This window comes from Erinaceus europaeus, chromosome 19 (assembly GCF_950295315.1).
Source record: "Erinaceus europaeus chromosome 19, mEriEur2.1, whole genome shotgun sequence".
Classification (NCBI taxonomy): Eukaryota; Metazoa; Chordata; class Mammalia; order Eulipotyphla; family Erinaceidae; genus Erinaceus; species Erinaceus europaeus.
In genome coordinates this window covers 45183176-45205884 of record NC_080180.1, presented here as the reverse complement: position 1 = coordinate 45205884, position 22709 = coordinate 45183176, and the positions used below count along the sequence as shown (strand labels likewise).

The 22709-nt window shown below is 39.3% G+C and overlaps 1 protein-coding gene across 2 annotated transcripts in view; it reads right to left on the bottom strand.

The window, feature by feature from the left end:
• Window positions 1–22709, bottom strand: part of GASK1B (golgi associated kinase 1B) — a 69434-nt gene that overhangs the window by 31886 nt on the left and 14839 nt on the right. For both annotated transcript variants that reach the window (XM_060178900.1, XM_007530386.3), the window contains exon 3: window positions 9289–9503. In XM_060178900.1, the coding sequence (XP_060034883.1) occupies window positions 9289–9503 (215 nt within the window). The remainder of the gene's footprint in view (window positions 1–9288; window positions 9504–22709) is intronic.

Here is a 22709-nt window from a genome sequence, read left to right as displayed (position 1 = left end):
AAAGATAATAGATAGAGATGATAGAGGGAGAATGGATGGATGGATGGATGGATGGATGGATGATATGTAAACATTTATAAGACAAGTTGATGACTTCTAATTTTCCCTCTGGGTTGGATAATAGCACTGTAGTTGCTTTTTTTTTAAGTCTAGTGATATATATGCTAAAATACTTAAATAGGAAAGGCTATAATATCATTAAATTAATGTGGGCATATGAAGTAGATAAGGGTAAAGATGAAATGAGAATGGTCATGAGTTGATTAACTGCTAAATTTGGATAACGCTACATAAGAATTCATTCTAATAATCTATCAACTTCTGTATATGTTTAAACTTTTGTTTAAAAAAACATTTTAGGGGGTCAGGCAGTAATGCAGCAGGTTAAGCACACATGGCCTGAAGCACAAGGACCAGTGTAAGGATCCGGGTTCGAGCCCCAACTCCCCACCTGTGGGGGGGTTGCTTTATATGTGACAAAGCATGTCTGCAGGTGTCTATCTTTCTCTCCCCCTCTCTCTCGATTTCTCTCGGTCCTATTTAACAACAACAAGGGCAACAAAATGTGAAAAAATGGTCTCCAGGAGCAGTGGATTCATAGTGCAGGCACCGAGCCCCAGCAATAACCCTGGAGGCAAAAAAAAAAAAGAATATTTTTATTATCTTTACTGATTGGATAGACAGAGCCAGAAATTGAGAGGGATGGGGGAGATAGAGAGGGAGAGAGACAGAGAGACACCTGCAGCCCAGCTTCAACATCCGCAAGCTTTCCCCCTGCATGTGGGGACCAGGGACTTGAACCTGGGTCTTTGTGCATGGTGATACATGCACTTCACCAGGTGTGCCAACACTCGGTCCCAGGTAGGACCTCAAAACTTCAGTCATAAAAGACTATTCCAGAATAACTGTGATATCTCTCCAGCCCTAAACTTTTCCACAATGAAGTTTTAATGTACTAAAGCATTTATAAAAATGATTTGACATCAAGTAGAAGTCATCTGGTTTTGCAAGAAGCAATATGATTAAAAAGGGAAGGGAAAAAGATATTTATAAAATAAATATAAAAGGGGGGGAAGCAGAGAAAAGAAGTTCACTTGGTATTTTCTTGTAACATGTTGACCTATATAGCAGAGTCTTGCTGGCATGAATAGTAATGTAGAGAAGTCAACATGGTCACAGTGATTTTGAAGACCTGTCAAAGTTCAATGTCATTCAAAGATGATGAGTAAGCAAAGCAGGATTCAAACAGGAGTAAACATTTTTAAACCTTGCTGGTTTCAAGAACAGTGATGTCTTGAATAGAAATAGGTAAATCAAGAGGGTGGACTTTTTAGGGAAGGTGATATATTTGCATCTAGACATCAAGATTGAGAGATTGAAGTGACAACTTGCTATTTAAAGTAAATTGCTATAGGCTTAGCATAGACACACAATACATAAAAACAATGCCCTGTCCTGTGCTCTCACAACTGTGATGACTTACCTTAAAAGAAAGTATCATAGTTAAAGTTCAGTAATAAACTCACTGAACACAATAAATAAGTCAAATTGTCTTGGCACTGATATTAAGAGAGCACATTCTTCTTTTAAAAACTACTTCCTTTTTATAAATAAAAATTAAAAAAATACTTCCTTGGCATGATTTAACCAAGTAGTTTATGTTCTTTTTTTTTTTTTCTCCTCCAGGGTTACTGCTGTGCTCGGTGCTTGCACCATGAATCCACCGCTCCTGAAGGCCATTTTTCCCCCCTTCTTGTTGCCCTTGTTGTTGTAGCCTCGTTATGGTTATTATTATTATTATTATTGCCATTGTTGATGTTGTTCATTGTTGGATAAGAGAGAGAAATGGAGAGAGGAGGGGAAGGCAGAGAGGGAAAGAGAAAGATAGACACCTGCAGATCTGCTTCATTGCTTTTGAAGCGACTCCCCTGCAGGTGGGGAGCCTGGGTCTCCAACCGGGATCCTTACACTGGTCCCTGCGCTTTGCGCCATATGCGCTTAACCCACTGCACCACCACCCGACCCCCATAGTTTATGTTCTTACTCTGCAAAAAGAAACTGGTTTTCAGTACTAGAAGCATAACTGTATGTTCTTTTCAACATCATGTCTTCTATCTCAACGTGCGTAAATGTTTAACGCAATAAAGATAATATAGGTGTCCAGTACATATCACATTTTGGATCAGTTTGGTCATGCATTGCAACCAGTGTCCATAAGAATCAAACTGCAGAGTTACAAGATGATCTGGAAATCTTCTGAGACCTCTTTAAATAATGTAAGTTCTGAGCTGTAGTATCATTAATACCGAAAATAATGTCTGCTGGTGACAAAGTGTAAACAGGTGCATAGTAGAAACGATGTTAAAACCAGACTTTGGAATTGCATTTTATATCACATTTCATAAAGTTAAAAGTCTACTGCAACCACAACAGTGTTAGTACTTGGTACACCCGTGGTGGCAAAATCTGGACTTTTTCTTGTTTGTTTGTCTGTTTGACCAGAACTCTGCTCAACTCTATGGTGCTGGGGTGAGGAAAAACAGCTCTGAAATTTCTCTTTTTAAAAAACAGATTTTATATGAGGTAACAGGGGAAGAGAGAAAAAGAGAGAGAGAGTGCAGAATACCACTCTAATAGATTCAGCAATGAAAATACAAGTGGAAGCGTCATGCACGCAAGTTCTACACTGGGTATACCAGTCCTATTTACTTCTTTTCCCAGGTTTTTCATTTCCAATGTCTAGAATGACACACACTCCTTGGTCTTCAACAGAGAGCCATTTTTCTCATTATCAAAGTTGCTTATTTTTTTTTTAGCAATAGTAATTTTAATCTGATTTTTAATAGTCTTTGCTTTTTTAGATTCCACTTCAATATGTCAACCAGAATTTCCAAAGCTAATCCTAGACTTTCTTTGCTATGTAAAGCTGAGAAATTATCTGATAACATCAGCCCTCACTGTTTTTCTAGTAATCGAATAGGAACATCACCAGTTGCTGACTTGACTTTACCAATAAATACATGGCAAGAGACAATTTCAACAGGCAGAGTACTGATTTTGCAAATCAATAAGTTAATCCAAACTACAGTATCATCTAGAACTCTAAATCACTATGTTTTGCTGTCAGAGTACCAGACTGAATGTCTTTTCCCTGATGGTTTCTGAAAATCAAGTTGCCACCAGATGGCTAAGCAAGGAGGGAAACCTTCACAACCTGTATCAGAATTGAATTCTTTCTTTGCCTAATGTATAGAATGCTTCTGTAGAAACAAATATTCAAGGCAGGGTGGTGGCTCACCTGGTTAAGTCCAAGCCCCTGGTCTCCACCTTCAGGTGGAAATCTTCACCAGTGGTGAAGCAGTGCTGCAGGTATCTATCTTTCTCTCCCTTCCTATCTTCCCCTCCCTCTCAATTTCTCTCTGATCTAACAGATAGAGTAATGTATTTTTAAAAAGAAAACAAATATATTTTAATGAAAAATAATATTTCTTCTTTAGGTGATTTTTAGATGGAATTTTTAGTTAATCAAAATATTAAATGGGAAACAAATGACCTATGGGATGAAAGGTGATAGAGAAGAGAAAAATATTATAGCCTGTTCATCTAATTCACTATAAAAGGATTGTTAGAAGTCAGATAAGAGAACTATGGGCCGGGCAGTAGCGCCACGTGTGGGGCTAAAGCAAAGACAGGCATATAGATCCCGGTTCCAGCGGCACCTCCCCACCTGCTAGGGTGTCACTTCACTAGTGGTGAAGCAGGTCTGCAGGTGTCTGTCTTTCTCTCCCCCCTCCTCTCTCAATTTCTCTGTCGTATACAACGACATAATAACAACAATGATAAACAACAAGGGCAACAAAAAGCAGGGGAGTGGGGGGTGGAATGTCCTCCAGGAGCAGTGGATTCGTAGTGCAGGAACCCAGCCCCAGCAATAACCTTGGAGGCAAAAAAAAAAAAAAAAAAGAGGAGAATTACATGAAGAAAGTCAACTCTGGGGGCTGGGGCAGAGCATATCAATTCACATTTTACGTGTTGAATTTATGAACATTAAGTCTATTACTCACAGTCATCTAGGGAAAAAACTGTTTTGAATGGTACAGGAACTCTCCATACCCATCATTTCTTCCACTTAAAGGACTCACACTTCCAGTTTTTCATTAAAATCCAAAAATCTCTTCCTGTTTCTCATGCTCACCTGATTGCTGAAGGTTCTTCTATTTCTAGATTAGTTACATGCACTGCCTCACTCACTTACTTACAATCCCAAAAGAACAGTAGCATCTGGGCTACTAAAAGAAGTCACTTGGAGAGGGTGTTGGCGATGCTTTGCCTTAGGAGAGACCCTCAGGCTCAACCTGATGCTGTTGACTGGCTACGGAAGAAGGGCAAACGCTAGAAGAAGAAGGAGAGACCCACATTTGAACCCAACCACACTGTAAGAAGCTTTAGTGCTGTGGTCTCTTTCACTCTGTCTCTCTGATTTCTCTATCTCTATCAAAAACAAACATACTTGGGTCAGGCAGTGGCGCAGTGGTTTAAGTGCATGTGGCGCAAAGCACAAGGACTGGTGTAGGGATCCCGGTTCTAGCCCCCGGCTCCCCACCTGCAGGGGAGTCGCTTCACAGGCGGTGAAGCAGGTCTGCAGGTGTCTGCCTTTCTCTCCCCCTCTCTATCTTCCCCTCCTCTATCCATTTCTCTCTGTCCTATCCAACAACGAACAGCATCAACAATGGCAATAATAATAACCACAAGGAGGCTACAACAACAAGGGCAACAAAGGGGGAAAAATGGCCTCCAGGAGTGGTAGATTCATGGTGCAGGCACCGAGCCCAGCAATAACCCTGGAGAAAAATAAATAAATAAATAAATAAATAAATAAATAATAAAAACAAACATACCAAAAAAAAACACAACAGAGTAGCATCCCAGTTGCTTCTAGATAATGTTAGTTTTATTTCAGTCATGTTCCCTGATACATTCTCTTTAATTATCTGGTTAGTTGAATAACTTGTGAGATCAGGAAGAGAGTCCCATCCATCCTTTTACTACCAGTAGTAAAGCTACTAGGTGCCTGAAACAGATAGGGGCTCCAATTCATATCTGAGAAGAAAGGTATTTAATTTATTTTGGTGGTGGTGGAAACAAACATCCCTCATATATGTGCTATCTTTCTTCCTCTATATAGATATCCCTTAATTTCTTTTTTTATTATTTTTTATTTCTTTATTGGATAGAGACGGTCAGAAATCGAGAGGGAAGGGAGGGATAGAGAGGGTGAGAGACACCTGCAACACTGCTTCACCATTGCAAAGCTTTCCCCCTGCAGGTGGGGACTGGGGAATCGAACCTTGGTCCTTGTGCACTGTAACATGTGCGCTCAACCAGGTGTGCCACCACCTAGCCCCCTAATATCCCTTAATTTCTAACCAAAAAAAGAGCTACTCTTTGGAAAATGTAAATACAAGAAGGAGTTCACTAAATAGCAAAAACACTAAATATTGTGTATTCATTAAGATCTCTAATTTTTTACATTTCTCTTTCTTTGACAAAAGTTTCTCTGCAGAAACTTTTTTTTCTTTCATCTTTAACATTTTAAGTTGGCAGGTGGTTTAATATTTAATATAATTATGTAGTTTTCTTTGATCAAACAAACAATGCTGAGTAACTGTGACATTTACAGACATGTTGCTGCTAATATCAATAAAAAGGTTACAGATTTGAGAGAGGAAATTACCCTTGAGAAATTAAAAGCCTATTAAAGAAGGCAGGCTAGTCAAAAGTAATGAAATACTAATAGGCTAGCACCTATAATATAATATGAGTGGGAAAATATATACAATTAGAAAAATAAAGAGATTTGTGAATGACATACCTTAATGAATAAAAATTCTTATATTGACATTTACCTCTAGTATTACTTATAGATGACCAATCTTTTAATAGGTAACACTCACTGTACCAGGCATTATTCTGACTTGTTCATATGTATAAAATATTTAACACTTTCAATAGTCCTACATATAAAAATATTATTATTTCTGTTTTACAGATGAGTTGGCTGGAATACAGAGAGGTTATATAGTACTTTTGATTTTTTATCACCACTAGAATTATTGCTGAGGGTAAGTAACTGCAAGAGGAATCCACTACTCATGGTGACCATCTTATCCTTTAAAAACATCTTTTTAAAATTTTATGACAGAGAGAAACTGAGAGGCAGTGAGATAGAGGGAAAGAAAAAGAGAGACACCAGCAGTACTGCTTCACTGCTCATGAAGCTTCCCTTTCCACCTTCCCACCCCCACAGGTGGGGAGCAGAGGACTGAACCCCAGACCCTTTTGCATGGCAACTTGTGCACTGAATCTGGAGGGCTTCCCTGGGTGTGCCAACATCTGGCCCCCAAAGTAATTCTTATAGTTAAATAATACTGTATTGGCAGAGTTAGAATTTAAATTCAACAGGTTAGGGAGTCGGGTGGTAGTGTCGCGGGTTAAGCACAGGTGGCGCATAGTGCAAGGACCGCAGTAAGGATCCTGGTTCGAGCCCCTGGCTCCCTAACTGCAGGGGAGTAGCTTCACAAGCGGTGAAGCAGGTCTGCAGGTGTCTGTCTTTCTCTCCCCCTCTCTGTCTTCCCCTCCTCTCTCGATTTCTCTAGGTTTGATCCAACGACGACATCAATAACAATAATAACTACACAAATAAAAAGGGAATACATAAGTATTAAAAAAGACAAAAATGAATAAATTTAACAGGTTAAAATCAGAAGCTATCTCTAAGACTTTGTTAGAGCTATAGTGGTTACCAGTGTGTATGTGGGGTGGGAGAGGCACAGAACTTTGGTGGTTCTGTGGTCTTACAAATCACTGTTAAATCACTAATCACTAAACAAAAAATGCAAAAGATTGACTCTAGAATCTCAGCTTTTAACTACTATATAGACTTACTCTAAGGTCAAGAAGTAAATTTTCTAAATCCTAAATCTTCTCTTGTTTCACATAAACTTTTGAAAGAAATTTGATTAAGTCTTGGAAACTCTAATGTTTTCTACAACACTGCTCTCTTGTCTTCCTTGCGGAGATGAATTTCTGTCTATTGCAATTCATACTCCTACACTTCAAGAATAAAAGATTACTTGTGCCTCTACTGCATTAGCCCCAGTAGAATGGCATAGAATTGGATGGAAAAAAAAAGTCGTATGCAGAACATTTACAACAGGCTTCTGCCTTCTCTTGCTTTTGCCCTCACATCTTACAGCAAGTGTCTTAGTTTGTTTCTAGTATAATTTGTCTCAGACTGCTCCAAAAATCCATCCAGTATATTCCAACACATTTCCAAACATAATTTGAGTCATGTATTTATTATGACTTGAATGTAAATTTTTGAAGTTATTTATTTGTGATGAGAGTGGGTTACAGGATTGTAGAATTACAGACAGCCACTGCCAACGCTCTGTGTCCCCACCTTCCTATCTCCCAAAGACAACCACCATAGGTTTCACAGATCTTTTATAAAAATTTTAACGTAATTGAAAAGGAATATTGTGCAAACGATAACTATTTATAATATCATTCATGTTTAAAAGAAAAAAATCAATTTTTTCACTAACCTCAAGAACTTCAATGTCTCAGTGGGTGACCACTTCACAAACATCTCGCCTCATACTCAGCATTTGCACTTCATTAACTCTACACACCTTCATTCATTCTCTACTTCATTGCTAAAATATTTTATCAGAGCAATTTCCATTAGCCTGTGGATAATTTTAAGTTGTCACATTGTAATGGTTTAAACTTGGAGCCTAGAACTAGTCAGAATTGTTGAAAGGGTGGTAGCACAGTGGGTTAAGCGCACACAGCGCAAAGCGCAAGGACGGGCATAAGGAAGCCAGTTCTAGGCTCTGCTCCCCAACTGCAGGGGAGTCGCTTCACAACTGGTGAAGCAGATCTGCAGGTGTCTGTCTTTCTATCCCCCCTCTCTGTCTCCCTTCTTCTCTCAATTTCTCTGTCCTATCCAACAACAACAACAACAATAATGACAATAAGAACAACAAAATGGGGGAAATGGCCTCATCTTAGATACTGTTCTGTGTTATCCTTTCAAGGATATTAATAAAGCAGTCTTGAAAGTCTGTGAATTAAGATATTCATAAGAAATAGGATATACACTCACGGTACTGAACTATATTTTTCGATACTGTAAGTTCATATCATCTGTTTAAAAGAAAGCCCAGTTTTAAATGGACCAGTGCAGTTCAAATGCATGCTCAAAGGTCAAAAGTATTGTTAATTTATTTATAAAATGGACTGAGCCAGGGAGGTAGATTGGCATTATAGTAGTCCCTCTATAATTTTTTCTTGCCAAGATAATAAAAATATCTCCTCTGATGGCAAATGTTGAGCAGGTCTGAAAACAGGCCATTTAAAATGGGTTATTACCTCAGTTGAGAATTCCTCAGCAGTGCTACAACACTTACCAAGACCACTCTGAATCACCCCAATGGGATCTGAGGGGCAAGGGAACATGGTTCTCATGTCACTTCTTATAGTTTGAATAAGGAAAAGTAGCTCCAACATGACAACAACAAATCCACTTTTCTGAAGTGGAGAAGCCAATGGCAGCTGGACTGTCTTTGGACAATGGAATGAAGGGGTGAACAGAGCCATAAGGTCTTTATTAAAAGGAGGTAAGAGAGGAGAATTAGAAAATGTCAAAAGTTATTTGATTATGAAAGTAGTAAATATTTATTATGCTCCGGTATGTAGTTTAAACTATGTGCAAAAAAATTACTGAAAAGAAAAACAGGTGAAACGGTGGTTATAAGCTTTATGTAGTCCAGTGACTGTTGAACCATAGTGTGGAATGATGGTAATTTATTTTATCATCAACAGATTTCAGGAATTCTCAGCTCCAGCTTTCAACATTGTGAAACTCTCACTAAATTTCATTTTCCTTGCCTACCCACAATGGAGTAATACTATCTACTTTAAAGAGCAATAGATGAGTAATATCAATTATTTGTATCTCTAACGGGTAGTATTATTGCAGGGCTGAACTGCTGAACAATTATTTCTTCAAAGTTCATTAAAGATCTGAAGTACCTTTCCTAAAAGATATTTCCAAAAAGGAGAGAAAAGTTTATAACATGGTGCTATGTTTGTCAAATGTTGCAGTATGGAATGTGAACTCTAACTTTTTCAAATCGACAAATGCAGAAAATTGTTCAGTGTCAGATTTGGGTAACTAAATGGCAGTCTTAGAAAACCATTTATTTGATTAGATAAACTTACCTGTAACAAAAAATCAAAGAGTGCCATCTTGGACCACTCATGGTGATATATTTCAGTACAACCCCATTCAGGTTTGGGTACTCGGCCATTCTGCCAGCACTTCTGTTTCAGCAACTGTTGATAAGCTCCCCAGGTGAGCTGAACAGAAGAATGGGTCTCATTACTTGCTGGTAACAAAGATGAGTCCCACAGAATAACAGCACATGGGCGGCCATCTGAAGAATAATTAAAGGAAAACATGTTAGCATGCTACTAATTTAATCTATAATTCTGAGGAGGACAAATCTTTCATAGTCTTACCACGGCCATCTGTCAGAAGCAAGAATTAACTAGGTGATTCATTATGGCCCTTTTCCCATCTGAATTTTTAATATTTTATACCTCAAAGATGATGCTTCCTAATAAAAGTCATCAAACAGAAAGGTATTGTTATATAATAAAAGAAAACATTTTAAGCCAGATACTTTATAGATGTGGTAGAAATAAGCGACTAGCCATCAATAGCAACGTCCTCTGGTTAATGTGGTTTTTTTCCACATCTAAAAGCTGCCACCACAAAAAGGGGAAGAATCCAGACATTTATAATCGTCTATTCAATGTCTAAGTGGAGCTGCTCTCTATTTGTAATAAGAACTGTCTGCTTCTTCTGAGGCCACATTATGATGTAAGGAAGAAAAAATAATTTGGGGGGAAGTTGCGACTGAAAAACCGTATGTTCACAGCAGCCACAATAATCTCCAAAGGAAAAAAAAAAAGAAGAGGGGTTTTGGTCCAATTTGATGGAAGCAATTGCGTTATTGGTGATGGATCATTTATTAACATACAACTTCAGTGTTGTTAAGCAGATGTTATTTCTGCAACAGCAGGTGCAATATTTTGAAATTGATTTTTAAAAAATCTGCCACTTGAATTGTTTGTATCAAAATCATAATTTTCTTTGATGAACTCTATAAGAAATACAAGTCTGAGTAAAATGATTATGAACTGGAAAGATCATCATTTGGGTGCATTACATTCTACTTCAAGGGAACATAAGGCATGCCTTACCAAGCACAGGCCCTAGGCTGGAGTCCTGACATCACATGGGAGTATCATGGACAGAACTAGGGAAGCCCAAAGGAGGGTGGAGCAATGCTATATGTGGTGACTCTCACTTCCTCTTTTCTCTGTAAAAGACTTTAAAAAAATGTCTCGAGTTGGTGCTATTGTGCATGTCTGAGGTCTATCCAGGGACATCATAAATTTTTTTTAATATTAAATTTCAATTCAGGCTGAAAAAAATAGCTTCACTCTCAAACCCCTTTTCTAAATAAAAAAGTCAAGAAATGATGCACTACAGTTCTGCTTATATATCGAAAATCAGAATTAGGGTGTGTGGGGGGTGGGAGTCAACCAAGTTGCAAAAACTTGAAAAAGGCTCACCTAACTTTTTCTTAACAAGCCCAGACAAGAGAAACCTCTGACTGGAATGTTCAGACATGTGCCAGGAATTTTTTACAGTCCTTTTAAATAATTTCAAAGGTTCTCAGTCTTTACTTTTTTTTTTCCTTTTTATTGTTGTTAAGGAATTTCATTTGATCACCTTACTTATGTACCATCTTCCGGAGTTCTTTGACAGGGAAAACAGTCATCTTCTCTAACCACTCTTGAATTTGGTGTTACAGTGACTCAGTGACTGTAATTATAATAGCATTCACTTAATTATCCTAATTTTCTCCTTTCCAGTTTTGCTTAAAAAAAAAAAAACTTTCTTCTTTTAGCCCTAATATTTAGGCTAGGGTACATGGTAAGTGGCCAGGTTGTGGAAATTCTGTGAACTGTTGACACACAACTAAGAGAAAAATGCAGAAAAAGACATGAATGATAATGAAATTTCATTTTTTTAACATTATCTCTCTCCTTTATTTATTCCTTGTACTTAACTAAGTGGTTTGTGGTTGCTGAGATCTATTTATTATCTTCTTAGATACAATCACTTTAAATGTGTATTCATAATTATGTAAATATTGTGCTAATAAAAACAGTGATAAACTCCATGACAAACCAATTTATTTTATTTTATTTATTTATTTATTGGATAGAGACAGCCAGAAGTTGAGAGGAAGGGGGAGACAAAGAGGGAAAGAGACAGATACCTACAGCACTGCTTCACCACTTGCAAAGCTTTCTCCCTACAGGTGGGGGCCGGGGGCTTGAACCTGGGTCCTTGAGCATTACAACATGTGCTCTCAACCAGGTGCACCACCGTCCAGCCCCTAAACCAACTGATGATAAGAGAAGAGACCAGTGCAGATCATTGTAGCAAAAAAAACAAGTGTGAGACACAACACAGCTTTCTAAAACTTGAGCTTCAGTCTCCTAAAATAAACATCAAAAGCTCAATTTCTGTGTTTTTAGACCAAAGTCATACACAGATTAGTGCTATGCATTCTAGGAGCCAAGAAGTGTTTAAGGGAGCTGAAACCTAACTCTGAATCTCAGCAACACAAATCAATACACATAGTTAGTTTCCTTAGCAATGAAAACGAGGCCCTCAGAGAAACAAGGAAGTGATCTACATAAACAATTGGAACTTTTAACAGCCTTCAGGGCTGCTTTGCCTTCCCTTTAGAAACATTTGTTTCTCATTTTTAAAGTAACTAGAAGTACATCTACTCCTTTTAAGAAATGTGGAAACATATTAACATGTGTAGCTTCGAGGGTAACAATCAATCATCTCATACCCCAGAAATTGGTTCTGTTATTTGTATATTTACCTCTGGTGTTTTTCCACCCGTCTTTCACACCTGAAAATTTAGATTGTATTTAGGAATTTAAGAAATAGTGTTTATAATTAGAGCTGAAACTCCAATCCAATAGCCTGTGTGAATTTTAGTCACACTACTCCTTAACTTTATAAAGCTAGAGAAGTTGTAGGAATTTTCTCAACCTTGCTTTTATCTTCCATATAATGGGTATGATAATGTTCCTTTTTTTTATTATTTATTCTCTTTTGTTGCCCTTGTTGTTTTATTGTTGTAGTTATTATTGTTGTTGTCGTTGTTGGATAGGACAGAGAGAAATGGAGAGAGGAGGGGAAGACAGAGAGGAGGAGAGAAAGATAGACACCTGCAGACCTGCTTCACCGCCTGTGAAGCGACTCCCCTGCAGGTGGGGAGCTGGGGTTCGGGATCCTTATGCTGGTCCTTGTGCTTTGCGCCACCTGCGCTTAGCCCGCTGCACTACAGCCCGACTCCCAATAATGTTCCCTTTTAAACAGTCTTCTGGAATATAGCATAAGTCTTCTGGAATATAGCATATGATGCAAAAGGCTTTCAAGCCTGAGGCTCTGAGGAGCCAGGTTCAATCTCTTGCACCATTACATTCCAGAGCTAAACAGTGTTTTGGAAAACAAAAGGGCAGGGGGAGGGAAGAAGAAAGAAGGCCAGAAAGGACCAGTAAGGAGAAAAGAAGGGGGCAGGGGAAAATAGCATAATGGTTAGGCAAAGAGATTCTCATGCTTAAGGCTCCAAAATCCCAGACTCAGTCCTCCATACCACCATAAACCAGAGCTAAACAGTGATCTGGTGATAAATAAATAGTAAAATAAAATAAAATAAACTCAAAAAAAGGAGTAAAGAAACCAGACTTTGCAACGGGATCAGGCACTTAAATTTAATTAGAAAAAAAGAAAAATTGGGGGAGTCGGGCTGTAGCGCAGCGGGTTAAGCGCACGTGGCGCAAAGCGCAAGGACCGGCATAAAAATCCCCGTTGGAGCCCCCGGCTCCCCACCTGCAGGAGGGGTCGCTTCACAGGCAGTGAAGCAGGTCTGCAGATGTCTGTCTTTCTACCCCCCCTTCCCCTCCTCTCTCCATTTCTCTCTGTCCTATCCAACAATGACGACATCAATAACAACAACAAGTACAACAATAAATACAACAACAGGGCAACAAAAGGGAAAATAAAAAGAAGGGCAACAAAAGGGAATAAGTAAATAATAAATAAAGAAATATTAAAAAAGGGAAAAAAATTTTTTCAAGTTAGTGCCAAATATATATGCATATCCCACAAATGTTTTGTTCTATTACACAAAAGCATATTGTAATAAAATTCACCAGTGTTCAACTATCCTTGCTAGTTTAGTGAGCATCTACTATGTGTCATACTGTTCTAAAACCTGAAGCTCTACAAATGAATTACCAAATGACTACATATAAATTACTATTATCATTACTCTTTTACAGAACTTATATGTATACCAGGAGAAAAAGCAAAAACTTGGTAAAGTAACAAACTTTTCAGGATCATCTTGTACATATATGTTTGAATGATTTCACCAACTCTTATATCACAAATACTTATAATTAAATATTCTGAATAGTCATGTAAGATGTAGTATGATAATCTCTTAATACCACAGCGCTCAGCAACTTTTGATAAAAACAGAAAGTAAATATTTTAGCTTTTGAAGAACATATGGTTTCCTCCACAACCATTCGACTACATGAGCCCAGCTCTGTTGCAATCCAAAAGCAAGGACAATATATAAACAAACAGTCATGATCATGTTCCAATAAACCTTTATTACAAACACAAAACTTTGCATGTCAAATTATTTTCCAGTATCACAGTAATATTCTTCATTTGATTTTTTTCCTGAACATTTAAAATCAGAGAATCAATAGATAATTGAATGAAGACATGGTATACATACATAACAGAATATTATTCAACTGTTAAAAAAAGAAAAGCAAAAGAATTATTTTGCAACACCACGGATGGAACTAGAGGATATTATGCTCAGTACAGTAAAATAAATCAGACAGAGACAGACAAACACCATATGATTTCATTCGTATGTGGTATATAGAAAATCCAAACAAATGAATGGACTAAATCAAACAAAAATAAACTTTCAAACTGTAAGACCAATTAGTGGTTACCCAAAAGGAAGAGGAGGAAGATAAACTGGATAAAACTGGATAAAAGGGTTCAACTGTGTGGTAAAGCATAGCACTGTACTTTTAGTGGTGAACTTAATTAGTATGTATACACACGTTAATTTTTAGTGGCACACACTAGAACCTAATACAGTGCTTAACAGCAGTATCACACCAATAGTCAAATGAAACAGAAGAACTCATCTGCAGTCCTCAGGTCATACAAAAACAAGCAATGTGCCATCTTTGGCCTGCAGGATAGAAGAGAAGTACATGGATGCAACTTACTAAATTTTATTTACAATTTTTCCACAATTTATCACATCAATCTTTTCTACTGAGACATTTTTCTGTTTTTGTTTTATTTTATAAATTCTGTTTATTTTAGTAGGGAGAGGCCAGAGCACTGCTCAACTTTGCTTTATAGTAGAGGTGAGGATTGAACCTGGGTCCTCAGGGCCTCAGACATGAAAGTCTTTTGGATAACCCTTATGCTAATATCTCCCCAGCCCATATTTTCTATACTAAAATTTTAAAGTTGTTTTCCAATTGTCAAAGGAAACTGTTCAGCTGATAAGAATAACTGGTTTATAATCAACATCCTGTGCTTTTCTTCCAATCTACCCCCAAATTATCTTGAACGTTAATGTAAAGAACTTCTGTCCTGTCTTACCGAAATCAGTGCACCTCAGGAACAGGTGATTTCTAGAAATGTTATAAAAGCAGGGTGTAACGAAAATAGACCTACTAGCTATTTTCAAAACAGAGACCCCAAATCTTCATCTGTAATATTCCAGCCTTTGGGTTCATGATTAGTCAACAATTTGTTTGGCTTTATATGTTAACTCTTTTTTTTCAGCCACCAGGTTCCAGATGCTACCATGATGCCAACCAGACCTTCCTGAGCAGATGACCCCACCAATGTGTACTAGAGCCCTGCTTCCCCAGATCCCTGCCCTACTAGGAAAGAGAGAGACAGGCTGGGAGTATGGATCGACCTGCCAACTCCCATGTTCAGCGGGGAAGCAATTACAGAAGCCAGACCTTCCACCTTCTGCACCCCATAAAGACCCTGGGTCCATACTCCCAGAGGGTTAAAGAATAGGAAAGCTATCAGGGGAAGGGATGGGATATGGAGTTCTGGTAATGGGAATTGTGTGGAGTTGTACCCCTCTTATCCTATGGTTTTGTCAATGTTTCCTTTTTATAAATAAAAATTATAAAAATAAAATAATAAAATAAAGCAGGGTGAAAAGCAGTTCTCAGACTGAGCAATAGAGGGGCGCTGTCCCACAGGATGGGTCAGTTCCTGCTTCATCAGTGCATGTGCCTTTTGAGGTCATTACTTCTAGTCAGCCTGGCTCCAGACCTCAGGGATTTAAGTTCTATCGCAAGCAGAATTCCACATTTATAAAGTATGGCTTTTAAAAGAATTAAATGAACTTTGTTAAATCTAAAAGGATGACAGGAAAAAAAAATAGCTTCTGGAAACAGGAAACTGGTTAAAGCAACTTACCCTCAAGTGTTTCTGAAATGAGGAACATTAATCTCCTCACATACAGGTTTGTCAAAATGATGCAGTATCGTACTCTCTAGAGAAATCTTAACAGTGAAGAGATAAAATTCTAGCTGTCAGAGTGGTGAGAAAGCAGGTTTTAAAAGGTATGTGGGTGTTCGTGTAAATTAAAGCTATACAGCTGTCTTTTAAAAAAATGAAACTTGCCAAGAAACTTGCTTTTTCCCAAATCTGAATGTCTCTTGAATTTTGATGTTCTCTTGAGTTGTTGTTTTATTCAAAAGTATAGAAAATACATTCTTTGGAGAAGATGAATGTGGAAGTTCACTAAAAATGAAGGCTATGCACAATCTTTTTTGCTTTGAACACTGGCTGACTGCACTGTTAGTAAGTTGTGACCATCAGTTTGTATTTGTTACTAAGCAAAAATAAGTCAAGCCATCTTAAGGTCTTCAACATATCCCTTTAGGGCTCAAGGTCTTACACAATCTTTTGAACAAGAAAGAAAGAAAAGTAACAGTCCAACCCAGAGCCCTTCATTAAAATAAAAGTAATAAATAAATCAATCTCTACAAGACTCGTTAAAGAAAACAAAGGCTGAGATTGGTGAAATCGATTGGGTGGTACTTCTATACATGTGAAGACCTGGTTCACACTACATTGATGGAAGCTTCTGCACTGTGCGAGGGGGGTGGGGGGGAGGTGAGAGCAGAGAGAGAAGCAAACGCACTTGGAATGGCACATGGGTTCAAGTCCCTGGCAGACCACATGGATGCGCTAGAGTATTAGGAAAATCTTTTGGTGTCTTCTTCCTCTCTGTCTCCCTTCCTAGTTGTCTGGAGTAGTGTCACACACACACACACACACACACACACACACACACACACACACACACACTCAAATGTATCTCAGGTTTATCTCAGATGTATCTTAGGTTTCTGTCAGGTTCCATTAACTGTCAACACTGCACAATCTCTAGCTACTAAAAGGAAATTAAAAAAAAAAAAAAGATGTATCTATGTGCTTTATTTTACTGGGAGAGAGAGGAACAGAGCATAGCTCAGCTCTGGCAGAAGGTGGTGGTGGAGAATGACCTTGTATCCTCCCGAGACAGGCATGCAGGTTGGTGCTCTAATGGATTGAACTACCTCCCCAACCCTAAAAGGCAATTGCTGATACTGATGCAACTCCAAAAATAACACAGCAGGTGTCGAGCTGCTAATGAGTGCTTATGTACTGGCTGCACTATTTCTGTGCAATGGATTTTGCTGGAGGGTTTAAGCCATTAAAAGTAGTAGGCTGGTGGCTAGAGAGAGGGCTCAACAGCTAGAACAGAGGACTTTTATGTGAGTCCCTGAATTCAATTTCTCTAGAACCACAAATGCCAGAGTAGCGTTCTGGCCTCTACCTCCTCCATTGCTCACGAAGCAAATCAGTATTTTTTTTTAATTATATTTATTTATTCCCTTTTGTTGCCCTTGTTTCTTTTGATTGTTTTAGTTACTATTGTTGTCTTCATTGTTGGATAGAACAGAGAGAAATGGAGAGAGGAGGGGAAGATAGAGGCGGAGAGAAAACTAAGACACCTGCAGACCTGCTTTACAACTTGTGAAGCGACTCCCCCTGAAGGTGGGGAGCTAGGGGCTCCTTGCCCTTTGCACCACCTGCACTTAACCCGCTGCACTACCACCCGACTCCCACAAATCAGTAATTGTTTAAAGTATTATTTTGAAGTGAAAAAAAAAAAACAGGTTAAGACGTCTTGGTTTAGAATAGATGAATGTGAAGGTGGGCCATTAAGAATGTGAGATTTTGTGACTGCCTTGAGAAAGAAGGGAATGTTAAGAAGTAAATAAAATCGGGGGCCAGGCGGTAGCGCAGCGAGTTAAGCTCACTTGGCACAAAGTGCAAGGACCAGCTTAAGGATCCCGGTTCGAGCCCCGGCTCCTCACCTGCATGGGAGTCATTTCACAAGCGGTGATGCTGGTCTGCAGGTGTCTATCTTTCTCTCCTCCTCTCTGTCTTCCCCTCCCCTCTCGATTTCTCTCTGTTCTATCCAGCAACAATAACAACAATAGTAACAACAACACCAATAAACAACAAGGGCAACAAAAGGGGGGAAAATGACCTCCAGGAGCCGTGGATTCATGGTGCAGCCCCAGTGATAACCCTGGAGGCAAAAAAAAAAAAAAAAAAAAAAGAAGTAAATAAAATCACATTTCTGCTCATGGGTTTAAACACAGTTGATCCTTGATGAAGGTAAAGACTGGGTGGAGGGTGGCCTGATCCCCTAAGTAGCCAAAAATCGATGCATGACTTTTAACTTCTCCAAACCTGAAATACCAATACCCTGCTGCTGATGTAGGATCTAAATGATAATGTAAAAAATCAATTGGCACATATTTGCATGTTATATATACTGTATACTGTATTTTTATAAGAGGACAGGCTAACGGAAATGAAATGTTAAGGAATTCATATGGAAAAAAAATACATTTGTAGTACTGCATGATATTTTTTGGTACTATAATTTCATGTTGTTTTTTCTTTCTATTTTTATTTGATTGGACAAAGAGAAATTTAGAGGGGAAAGTGGAGGTTGGGTGATGGCATAATGATTGGTTAAGAGCACATAGTATGAAGCTGCAAGGACCCACACAAGGATCCCGGGTCCTCCCCACCTGCAGAGAGTCGCTTCACAAGTGGTGACGCAGATCTGCAAGTGTCTGTCTCACTATCTCTATCTCCCACTCCCCTCTTAATTTCTCTCTTTCCTATCCAATAAAATGGAAAAATGGCTGTCAGGAGCAGTGGAGCTGTAGTGCAGGCACCGAGCTCCAGCAATAACTCTGGAGGGAAAAAAAAATAGGGGGAAAGGTAGAGAGGGAAAGATAAAGATAGACATCAACACATATCTGCCACTGCTATGAAGCGAATCCCCTGCAGGTGGGGACCTGGGGCTTGAACCCAGGTCCTTGCATATGGTAATACATGCCCTCAATTGTAACACCTAACCCTTACGTCATCAAAAGTCTGTGGACCATCACAGTTCAAGCTGATGCTCAAGGATCAAAGGTATTGATGATAATTCATTTATCTGAAAGAGAAAGAAAGGAACAAAGAAAGGTAGGAGGAAGGAAGGAAGGAAGCCAGGCAGGCCAAGTAGTGTTGCATCTGGCTGAGCGCACATGTTGCAAAGCGTAACGACCCAGGTTCCAGCCCCCAGTCCCCACCTGCAAGGGGAAAGTTTCAGGAGTGGTGAAGCAGTGTTGCAGGTGTCTCTCTGCCTCTCTCCCTCTCTATACCCCCTTCTCTCTCAATTTCTGGCTGTTTCTAGCCAATAAATAAATAAAGACAAAAAAGAGAGAAAAGGAAGGAAGGAAGGAAGGAAGGAAGGAAGGAAGGAAGGAAGGAAGGAAGGAAGGAAGGAAGAAAGGCAAGAAGAAAGATAAGGCCAGGACCAAGGAAATGGTTCAGTGTGTTATACCATAGGATTCATGCTGGAGATGCCAGAAGTCTCAGGTTTTAACTCCATTACCACCATATACCAGAGCTGAGCAGTGTCTGATATCTCTCTCTCTCTGTCTCTCTCTCTCTCTCTTTCACACACACACACACTACTAGAAATGGCTAATCAATTAAAACAAATTTTAAGTATTTATAATTGCCTTCAAATATACCTACTTGGGGAATCAGGCAGTAGCACAGCGGGCCAAGTGCACATGGTGCAAAGCACAAGGACCGGTTCGAGCCCCCAGCTCCCCACCTGTAGGACAGTAACTTCACAGATGGTGAAGCAGGTCTACAGGTGTCTATCTTTCTCTCCCCCTCTCTGTTTTCCCCTCCTCTCTCCATTTCTCTCTGTCCTATCCAACAGCAGTGACATCAATAACAACAACAATAATAACTACAACAACAATGAAAAACAACAAGGACAACAAAAGGGAAAATAAGATAAATATAAATTTAAAAAAATAGACCTATGTGGTTCTTGAGCTTCAGCTAGAAAGATTTCAGAATGAGGCATAGCAAACAGTGGAGGCCTGATTCCCAGCCGAGGTCACATAGAGCTCAGTGTTTAGTAGAAACAGATAAGTGCACACACATAGTGACAATGAGATGAAATGCTTGTCAGCTGAGTGTTGTGAAGAACAAAAATAAAGACTGCACTCTCAGTGAAGAGCTGGGAAACGAAGAAACGTTAGGCCCTAGAATAGCCAACTGTAAAAAGCCACAGTAAGGAAAGAAGAGAACCTTCCCTGGAAAGGACCAAAGAGTATTGGACAGGGTAGAAAAATAAGTCTGGGTTGTGTGTGAATCCTGTAAGATGCTGAAAATACAGTATTGTCAAATGTTACCAAAAATCCAAACCTATATTAGGTTTTTGTAATTGAAGAAGAAGAAGGAGAAGAAGGAGAGGAGGAAGAAGACGGAGGTGATGAAGAGGTGTAATTGCAGTTATAGGTGTAGATTCACTATGGCACAAGCAGTCTGGAAATGTCAAGACCTGCCTTACAGTTAGACTTGTGGATGATTTAGAAAACAGTTTTAAAAAGTAAATGTTTTTATTTACTTATCCAGCTGTGTTTCATTTCCTAACTTGTTTTATTGAAGTTGGACTGAGTTAAAATAGTCTTCCTCTTTGCTCAAGAGTTAGCAAAGGGCAAAGCTGAGGAAGAAGCAAAGGTCTTGTGACTTCCTCTATCACAAGTGGCTTGAGCAGTTCAGATCACGGGTTCTACTTTAAAAACACAGTGTCTTTCTTTGTTCTGAACCTTTGACTCACCAACAGGAACTTCTGCTTTCGAGGGCTGCCCAGGAATTCTGCTATATAAGTGGAAACTCTCCGACTCCTACGTTATCAATATCCCCCAGGAAGGAACGAAGGAAAGAAGGAAGGAAGGAAGGGAGGGAGGGAGGGAAGAAAGAGGAGGCTAGTGGTGAAGCACCTGGTTAAAAGCACGTTACCATGGGCAACAACCTTGGTTCAAGCCCTCACTCCCTGCCTGCAGAGGGGATGCTTCAAGAGCAGGGAAGAAATTACTGCAGGCTTTTCGCTGGCACTCTCCCTCTCTATCTCCACTCCCATCTCAATTTCTCTCTGTCCTATCAAAAAAAAAATTAAAAATTCCTTCTAGGAGCAATGGATTTGTCCATCAGATACTGAACCCCAGTAATAACCCTGGAGGTAATGAAGGAAAAAAAAAGAAAGAAAGAAAGAAAGAAGGAAAGAGGGGCATCGGGCAGTAGCGCAGTGGGTTAAGTGCACGTGGCGCAAAGCGCGAGGACCAACGTAAGGATCTCAGTTCATGCCCCCAGCTCCCCACCTGTAGGGGAGTCGCTTCACGGGCGGTGAAGCAGGTCTGCAGGTATCTGTCTTTCTCTCCCCCTCTGTCTTTCCTTCCTTTCTTCATTTCTTTCTGTCCTATCCGACAACAGGACATCAATAACAACAATAATAATAACCACAACAATGGTAAAACAACCAGAGTAACAAAAGGGAAAATATGGCCTCCAGGAGCAGTGGATTCGTGGTGCAGGCACCGAGCCCAGGCAATAACCCTGGAGGCAAAAAGAAAGAAAAAAAGACAGAAAGAAAGAGAGAAAGAAAGAAAGGAAAATTAATTTCAGAGGATGATGACAATGTTATCACTGTGCCAGATTCCCCAAACAATTACATCTTTTAAACAAAATGTTGGTCATATCAGGGTGACCTAGTCCTAGGCAACCTAACATGTATTATGTAGATAAAATAGTGTTGAATTCCTGACCAGAGTGGCCTCCCTCTAATGCAAGCTTCCTGACATCATTCCCCTTCTTCAAATCTTCTAGTGATACTCTATTATCTACAAGATAAAGCCACCCCCTCCCCACCCACCACAGCTTTATCACACTTCCCTCCCAGTCCCACTCCCTCCCCAACTTTAATCTCCTGTTTTCAGAACATTTTACAGCTTCCTAAGTACAGTCTACCTTTGTACATTTTTCACACATCTGTTCACACTACCATTTCTAAATCCAGCCCATCTCTTACTCCACCCACAGTGACTTTCAAGAAGCAATTCTGCTATGTCCTCTTCCAAAACTCATTACAACCTCCCCACCCTCCCTCCTACACCTAAGTTTTGAGCTAAATTCTCCCTTTCTGTTTCTCTACAGCCTCCACAAGACATCTCCACAGTGCTCTTCATGATACTGTTCTAGTAGGTTGATAAGAGCTGTATCTTGCCATCCAGACTGAGAGATGTGTGCTATCAGAGACCATTTCTTAATTATGTTTGGATCTTCAACTCCTAGCAGAAGGTCCTAGGGAAGCATGCAAAAATTTGAGGAATAAAGAAAGGAATGTTTCGTGCCCCCCCCTTTTTATTTCTAGTCCTTGGGTTCTGAGAATACTTATTTGAATTTTGTGGCATCCAACCAAACTGTGATTTCACTGTCCCCATTCTAAATGGATGCAGGAGTCAAGAGATAATTGGGACTATAGCAATTCATATTTTTTCATTCTACCCAAAAGATACTACAGACTCCATACCCATGCCTCCATATTCCATGAGACTTTTGAAATGATAGAGAGATGGGTGGTGAGAGTATTTCCCCTTTTCATCCCAAATCACTAACGCTGAAAAGGGGAAGAATTGAGGCATCACAGTTGTCAAGGCAGTAGGGAGAGCAGGTTTCATTGTGAATCTCTGATGATCTGAGCAAGTGCAGAATCTGTATTAGATAATTATGTAATATCATTAGGTAATATCGAAGAGCAAAAGAAAAGATAATAAGAATAGGATGCAGTAATGAAGAACTAACTAGGCTACGAAATTCTTCTGGCCCATGTTTACACTGTATACAAAATTTGGAGGGTGTGAGGTAACCTTGGAGTCTCATTTCCCCCACCAAAAAAAAAAAAAATCTATCCAAGAACAGCAGGCCTGTGGGGCTTCTGTGAAATGCAAATGGCTGAGCACTCCACAGGTGAGAAACATTA